Here is a 9,035-nt window from a genome sequence, read left to right on the forward strand (position 1 = left end):
CATCGAGTAGGTGCGATAGAAGGAAATCTTTTCCTAAGGTGGGAATCCAATGCTTCAGTCCTTTTTGTGGACTTGGCAAAAAAAGTTCTAAAGCCAGAGAGAGTAGCAAAGAAGACCTTAACTTCCTTAATAAAACTAGCAGATTGTGCTACGACTAAATTTAGTCTAGTGTTTTTATTTTATAATTCTTGAATATTTTAATTGTTGAGACTAGATTGCATTTTGCTGACGAATTCAATATCCAGTCCGGTTCCCGGACAATGGATCTGTGAAATTATGTATCTTTGTGTGTATGTATGCGCGTAACAATGAACAAAAATGGCGTTTGGGTACTGCTCGCGAATTTTTGCGTGTACTCCTGCATGTTGTGATGCCATAACAGCAGCACCATCATAAGTCTGTGCAATGAGTTTGGGACCACATTCAAAATCATTTAAAATCTCAAGAGCATGGTTAAACAAGGAATTGGCAGAACGGTCAGAGCTCACGTCTGTAAAACGCAGAAACCTTTCTTCAACATTGCCATCAGCTGTCACATATCGAAGAACTGAAGCCAACTGACACTTATTCATCACATCTGAAGTCTCATCAAGAATTAAAGAAACATAATTAGCCTTTGAAATTTCCTTTTTAATTTCCATTGTCATCAATTCAGATACAGAATGTATCAGTTCATTTTGGATGTCAGGAGAAGAACCACGGAAAGCAGTTGAAGACTCTAAATGATTGTGTAAATCAGAATCATAACGTGCCAGCATATTTAAAACCTCAATGTAATTTCCTCTATTAACAGATGCCACGCTTTCATCATGTCCCCGAAATGCTAAACCCTGAGAGCCCAGAAAACAAACTGCTGTAATTAATTGGCCTACAAATTTCCTGTTCTGTTTCACAGCTTCATTGTGTTTTTCAATTGACTGTTTGTATTGGCTGCTTAGAGAAAATTCAATCCTTCTGTTTTTACCAAACAGTGTAATTTCTTTAAGACAAGCAATGTGATTAACTGAATGCCCATGTCTTTTGCCAGATTTGTAAATGTTGTTAATGTCATTGTAACCAGCACTGTTAAACACGTGTTTTTCTTTAGAAAACAAGAGACAAGGCCAACAGAATAATTTTTTTAGTTTATCACACCCACACAACCATGGAATAGCCTCATATAAACTGGTATTGAAATGCCGTGTGCAAGATTTCACTTTTGTATGTAAAGTTAGATTAGGCTTAGGTGCACCTTCTTCTATTATAATAGAAGATAATTATCTTAAGTTTCTCATTATAACTGAGTGAACTGAACGGTGTTTGAAGAAGTTTTTCAATCACACAGTGGTTATCACATGAAAGTATCATGTTTCTATTTTTAACTTAACAGCAATCACAGAAACACTGTCATAAAGTTATAATTACGCAAAGCAAAACAAATTCTATATCGAGAAAAATACAGAATAATAACTAAACTGACTTGTGCATAAGTGACACGCTAACACCTTCTGAAAACTAGTAAGCACGCTTAACTGCAAGGTCACAGACTATTCTACTGCAAACTGCAATGCCTTACATCTGGCAACATTGCTGGAAGCACGAGGCTGGTAGCATACCATAACGCATAACTCACTTACAGACAACATTGACATTGAGTCAGCCAGTTAACCCAGTGGAGGGTGGAAGCGAAAGACCTGCTGCTTCCGTGCGTGTTGCAGTTTAAAGTTCCCTGCATTTTGGAAGAAAATAACTGATCTATCCTGATAAATTGTTTATGTAACACATTAAAACTTGCAATATTCTCATTATATGTAATATATGTTCTCAGATTAATTAATATTTTTAAGTGTGAAATATTTTTTTGAAATTGAAAAATTGCCAGAAATGTTCTTGGTTGCTTTTCTATAGGGAAGCAATGCTTCCACCACATCCATGTACCCTACGCCCCTGTATACCATCTATATACAACCACACCACATGAGAACCAACTCGAACCACCAAACTGCTGTCCATCATTGTTATTAAAAAAGTCCTGCAGAGAATAAAAAGTGTTTTGTAATAAATACCTTTTTAATTTATTTTTAAAATCTTTAAAATTTTCTATTCTCTTTAATTCAGGGGGCAAGCTGTTGTGTACATATTTAATTCCCATGTTAATTACACTTATTTTGCAAGGAACAGTGTTGCATGTTTGTACATACAAATCCTGTTTTCCTTTAGTGTTATACTTGTGAATGTCAGAATAATGAGTTGTGTACATCTTGTGTTCNAACTAGTAAACTTACAGAGTCTCATATGGATTTAATCAACTAAAGAGCTTGTTTAACTTATGGCAGAGATATTGTATATGAGTCACCCAGCTTAAGTTATGTTACTACTGCTGACTAACACATGATCAGAGACAGGATATGATGCATCATACATCATCACAAGATCGCTCAGCTGGTTTGCATCTGACTTGATTCACTTTACAGAACTTACACCACATCCAAAATAGATTTTACAGATTTGTTCATAATGTCTAGCAGCAGCTGTAGAACACTGGCCCTGTCAGACATACATGACTTAATGTAAAATCATTAACTGTAGCCATAAGATGTACCAGAATCACACTTTGGACACACGCACAATTCTGATTCCTCCTCTTCAGGTACCGACACTGCAAATGGAACAAATTAATGAAAGCAACACAGCAGGCCAGAATGTGACATATATTCACAATATCCTGTAAGAAACATAAGCCCAATGCAAAGAAATGATAATGTAGAAATACTATCTACAAATAACCGCTGAGAAATTTGTTGAGCTGTATAAGTCTGACCTGATGTTGACTTGAAGTGTAGCTTATTCATCTGGGATGAACAATTTCAAATATTTTTGGAGTACACAGACTTTGTTGTAAGCCTCATAAGCTCAACTGAAATCACATTTGCATCACCTTATAGTGCACACTTTCAGAGGGCAGCAATTAGTGACCTCACTGTCCAAGGTTTATAAATACAGTGGGATTTGAACTTTTGTCACGTGATTTGGATTTCATGATTTTTAAAAATCATTTCAAACATACTTAAACACATTTAATGTCTGCTGACCACACTATTGCAGACAGAATTAGCTACTACCTTTGAAAATGATTCATACATTTTAATAGTTACAGTTATTTTTAAGTGAGCTGAGATAGCGTAGTCAGTATAGCAGCTAGCTACGGACTGGAGGACCAAGTGATTTGAGTTCGAGTCCTGGTAGGGTCAAGAATTTTCTCGTCTCCACGTTGTCCAGACCAGCTCTGGGGTCCACCCAACCTCCTATCCAATGGGGCTCTTTCCCCTGGGATAAAGCGGCTAGGGCGTGAAGCTGACCACTCATCTCCAACTAGTGTCGAGGTCAAGCAACGCTCGCAGCCAAGAAAAGAAGGTCACATCACAAACATAGTACACACAGAAACGACTCCCATAGTGGACAAACCATACTATACGCGAGTTTGAATTATGACATATAGATGAATACTCTTAACAAGTTTTAGTATATACAAATTTCATTACAGTTGACGAATAATGTACTTTATAAATAATTTTATGAAAGACACAAGATGGAAAACAATGTAATAGCTTAGCGTAAATAACGAACCTGAAGATGGCACTATGTTGCCGAAACATGTAGTAAGAAGCGACATATGAAATTGAGTGCAGTACAAGACGGCCATTACATACGTATCGTGGATGAAAATCAGTGCAACAGGACGCTAAAATACAACATTATGGATCTATACACCCACTCCCCCATACGCCTTCATGGTGTAGTTCTTAATTAGTTAAACACAGGGACAACTTTACCCTTACAGTTATTTTGAAAAGTCCCTTCAAGGCATCAGAAAGACCTGACTGTTACATCTTTCAGCAATAACAGGATTAAAATACTATACACTTCCATATAGGTTATATTGGACGCTTTCAAGACCTAACACAATGTTTGGTTCGAAAGTGTGAACTTCAAACAGGGAAAAAAATAATAATACTAATAAAGCCCAAAAAGGCGTATACGATATGAAAATTATATGTAAGATGACAATTTTCTTTCTAATGGTGCTGATTCATATGTAATTCCCAACAAAAATTACTGGAGTTGCGGAAATGAATAATGGAAAACCAGTACGTGAACGACAAATGTCCAAGCCTGGCATCATACTCTGCAATTGTGTCTGAACAACGTGATAAAGAGCAAATATACAAATTCCAGGCAAGTTTTACAGTTTCAGTTTCTACTTTTTCGTGGCAATTAACAACCAGGAGATAAAAATCACTACCGTAACGTAGCTTTTCTTATGTGGAATAACATGTATACTGTTTCCCAACAAACAGTAGGCTCACTGGACTCTGCTAGCAACTAAAACTCACTTTATTTTAGCATAATTACAGACGATTGCCCGTTCGGAAAAGTGGACTTAGTGGAATTATTCTACAACTGAATGTGGGCCGTGAACGCCGTGAATGTCCTTATATGCATTAAACTGCTAGACCATGCCTTCCAAAAGGAAACACAAATATCGCGATTACTTGGCTATCCTGTAACGTAACTTAACGTTCGTGTTGAATGCTGATATTTATATAACTGCGCACTATGACAATTAATATTCACAATCTTCGAAACTGTTTTGACTTCTTTTGTTCCTCAGCAGTACTTAATTCCGTCAGCTCATATGATCCAACGAGCTGGTGAAGTTTATATGCTTCAGCTAACCTTCACACCAGAAATACGATCAAGTATCTATTTCACAAAATTTACTTGCAAGTAGTCTATCAGGATGTGTATTTTTGGTCTGACCTATGAAACATCACATCTAACACACTGGAAATGCATGAATTTGGGAAAATCCAAGGCAATCCAGACCGATCCAGACGTCTTTCGTGTCAGCATGCACAGGTAAAGGTGATGTCGCCCATAAGCACTACGCCATGAAGGCGTGTGGGGAGTGGATGTATAGATCTACATTTTCTTGACCTCGGCACTAGTTTGAGGTGAGTGGTTAGCTTCACGCCCCGGCCGCTTTACCCCCGGGGAAAGAGCCCCCCCATACCCATTGGATACGAGGCTGGATGGGCCCCAGAGGCAGTCTGGACGACTTGGAGAGGAGAAAATTCTTGACCCTACCAGGACTCGAACTCTTACCCCTCGGTTGTCCAGCCTGTAGCCAGTTGTTATACTGACTGATACAAGGGGCAGGAGTGGGGAAAGTGATGAGGCAGAAGTATAGATGGTATCTGTTTATGAATGTTATGGCCAGCATCTGTTCAGTGACATGCAAATCCTCCATGATTTTAATGGTATACTGATTACACACACACACATATATCCCCATCATATGGGCTACAGACTGGATGACTAGGGTTTGATTCCCAACAGGGGAAAGATTTTACTGTTCTCCATAGCATCCAGACCAGCAGTGGGGGCACACAGCCTGCTATCTAGTGCATCTAGTGGGTATCAGAGCCAGTTTCCCTGGAGGTTAAGCAGCTGGGGCATGAAGCTGACCACTCACCTCCATCTAGTGCCGAGGTCAAGAATGATGGAGCTATACCTCCCCTCCCCCGTATGTCCTCGTGGCATAGTGTTTAATTAATTAAGCATAGAGACACCTTTACCTTTATACATATAAGAAGGTGTGGAAGAATCAGCATATATAATAAATATACAAGATAACTCCAGGAAGGTAAAAGTTGGGTTTGAACTGTTGCAACAGTGACTTACATGTGATGAGGACAACCTTGGATTGACTATTTAGCAACCTGCAGAAAAACCAGCATGTGGAGAAAATTTCAGGTTAATTTAAAGGACTCTCTTTCGATACAGAATGTGGTGGGGTTGTCTGGAACTTCACGAAAAGATTTCAGGAGTTATCCTTCTTCTTCATCCTAATTATAAGTAGCATTTGCGGAGTGATATAATGCTTTTTCTATGTGTGAAAATAGGTTCAAAGGGGCAACGCAATCAATATGAAGATATATTCCATGTCAGTGTTAGAAAAACAATGGAACATGTCCCAGTACACATATGCAAGACTTTTGGTTGTTACGCCATCGAGGAAGAAGAGCACAAGAGGATGCCTACTTATTCAACATGGGATATGGAATTAGTAACTTTCATTGTTAGGAATTATCCATTAATTATCCATTAATCTGCTAAGCAGACTGGCATGCAAAAAAGAAAAAAATATTGCAAGCAATTTTTGTCTTTAAATTGTCGGAAATGAGGTAGAAGAAGTTCATCATTTTGGTTCTCTGCTTTCATAATGCCAAGAAATATTTGCATATAAAGAAGCCCCGCTGATATCAAAATGCCCGTTGTTTTCTCAATCCTGACTAATACTGAGGGGAAATCCCTCTCATTCTTTAGCACTTGAAATGATATCAGTGGTCTGAAGTGATACATGTTCTTTTGTGGGATACATTTCCCTTTCCTTATTTGTAATATATGATGTAAGATCATCATAGAAATTTCCTATCAACAAATTATCTTGGAAATCCGCAAAGTGATTAACACTACTTGGGAATTTAAGGATGTGAGATAGAAATGTACAGTGTGCAGTTAATGGTAATAATGCAGTTGAAAGCTACATCTCTAAATATGGGAATACATGAAAATATTACCTATTGTAGTTTATATTATTTTTTTTAACTAGAAGTTGAGCAATATTAAATGAAGTGATGCATTGCTGTAGGAAGTTGTTGGTATCGCATGTGATGTGATGTACTGGTACTTTAAGTTGAAGATCTGGAGGCTATAACGTGCAATTATTATTCTTCTTTTCCATTACCTTAGGTCATAGAAATATTAAGGCTGGTAATGTTATGGCATATTATAATTTGATGGATGACAAGACCACTGCATCATTTGTGGGTTCATGTACCATTTTACTCCTTTAATCTCCTAAAAATTTAAAATAGACAAAGCTTACAAGTCTCCATAATAATTGTTTTCACTGCATAAAATTGTAGTGGATTATAAAACAGAAGTTATATTTTCATGCCAAAAATTGAAGGAAAAGAGTGGGGTCCTTTTATTTAGCTTTACATTCTATTGTGAGTGGAAATGTGGTAATGCATCATGTAGTTCCACACTAAAACCAATTTTAAGAATGTTGTATATAAATGTGTTGGGTCATATAATGTGCAAACCATCTGGAGTCTGTGTGATTCATAATGAGAATAAATTGTGTTACAGTCTTGCATGTCCTAAGGTTTCTATCTACACAGTCGTAGGTTCCCATTGTATCAGTGGTTTTTCCCTACCAGGATGTGGCTACATAAAAAGGATGTGTGAAGTCTGAAATGACCCACAGGTTATGACAATTTCCTATACATCATCTAGGCTCTTTTCCATTACCATTTGCTGTCTGTATTTTAACATTCACAGACACAGGTCTTTCATTTGTTTAAAAATGTGTATGTAGCAGCAAGGATCTTGTTGCATATTTTCATCACAAAAGGTCGTAATTGCTTAAGGTAAGAAAGTACATTTGTTGAGATGTTTATTGTTGTCAGATGTCAGGGAAGCAGGTTCTGTGGTGCAGAGGTGCTTGTATTTGTCTGTGACACAAGCCTCAGAGGACCTCTTTTTGCCTTCAGGCAGTGTAAATTTAACTAAATGTTATTAATTTTGCATCTCAGTTTCTGTTTGTTTCATATTTATCAATTTTTTAATACCATTGTCCATATGTTTTGGTATCCTTTGCTGTAAACAGATCATGTACCTAATAATATCAGTTAAACATTTTTGCATTGCAAGACTGTAAAATAAAATGACTAAAAATTGGGTTTCTTCAGTTTAAATTACAGCAAACCCATAGGGTTATTATATCCCTCAAAAGTGACCTCTTCAAGGGATCCATGTTGTTTGAAGTTATCAGGACAGCTGATCTGAATATTTACATTGTTGCATATTCCAAATAAAACAAATTAAGTTGGTTGTATAAATACTTTTGTGTAGGCTAAACTGTTTTTCATTCCATCAGCTGCTCCATATTCATTAATCATCCTGTCATCAGCACTATACCTGATACTGGCAGTGTTGTCAAAAACAAAGTAAAAAATTGCCTTTAGCTCTTTGAACCGTAGTAGTATTTTTTGTATGCTACTGTAGTGTGTTTGGCAGACTGCATGTAATCAGTTTTCCATGTTCGACAGTTAATTGTTGATGTTTATTTGCACATGTATAATCAAGTCCATGTTGGAGGAGGGTTTACTGTACTGGTAACAGAGATGTGAATGATTCTGGAATGTTTAACTGTTGGCATTGAGTTGGATTAGGGGATGCAAAGGTGTGCAGGTGTGAAGAATAAGTGTGCAGAGGATACCAAATTCTTAAACTTTGTCCATGTCCCTAGAAATTTTGCTGTCACAGTTTATAATGCTCAGCTATTGGGAAATTGTATTTATGTATGCTGTTTACATTATGCTGTATCCTGTAGATGTTTCTAAAGTTTATGTTGGAATTATATTAATCAACTTTTTTATTTTTTTAGGTTTTTTACATAAAACATAAATGATGAAGAAAACTAATTTGAGTAAGTTAACACAATAAAAATATTATTACCTGATATGTATGCACCTTTATTGAATTTTGTTAGGTTAACTGCAGGTAAATATAAATTATTGAGGGCTCTAGTTTTATATTTGTGAATCTCATTGTTAAAATTAAATGAATGTTTATTATTAATTGCGTATAAAAGTAATGAATATATGTACTGAGAGTAGAATGTCATTATTTCCAATTTCTTTAAAATGTCCGTACAAGACTCTGTTGGTCTAGAATTCCTTATAATTCTAATAACTTTCTTTTGCAATATATAAACTTTGTTAATACAAACACATTGTTGCATTCCTTCCAAATATTTTAATCTTAGAACAGAATGAGCTGCTAATGTGTCTTAATTAATAAACTTTTCAAGAGAGACATGTGAGTGTATGAAGTGATCCTACACATTTTGCAGTTAATGTTTTCAGTAGAGAAAGTAAAATATACGAGGGGGTACCCAAAAGAAACCGAACTTATTTTTTTTT

General features: G+C 36.5%; 1 protein-coding gene across 4 annotated transcripts in view; it reads left to right on the top strand.

Moving 5' to 3' along the window:
• The first annotated feature begins 3,792 nt into the window (after positions 1–3,792).
• LOC111865318 (serine protease inhibitor 77Ba) overlaps positions 3,793–9,035 on the top strand; it is a 19,316-nt gene continuing 14,073 nt past the window's right edge. Inside the window, exons 1-2 of one of the 4 annotated variants that reach the window (XM_023853231.2) lie at positions 3,793–4,215; positions 8,498–8,539. In XM_023853231.2, the coding sequence (XP_023708999.1) occupies positions 8,518–8,539 (22 nt within the window). In that variant the 5' untranslated portion in view covers positions 3,793–4,215; positions 8,498–8,517. Of the gene's footprint in view, positions 4,216–4,815; positions 4,900–7,246; positions 7,479–8,497; positions 8,540–9,035 lie in introns of those variants that run through there. The other 3 variants (XM_023853232.1, XM_023853230.2, XM_023853233.1) reach the window with 3 other exon arrangements.

Source organism: Cryptotermes secundus, unplaced genomic scaffold (assembly GCF_002891405.2).
Source record: "Cryptotermes secundus unplaced genomic scaffold, Csec_1.0 scaffold3941, whole genome shotgun sequence".
Lineage (NCBI taxonomy): Eukaryota > Metazoa > Arthropoda > Insecta > Blattodea > Kalotermitidae > Cryptotermes > Cryptotermes secundus.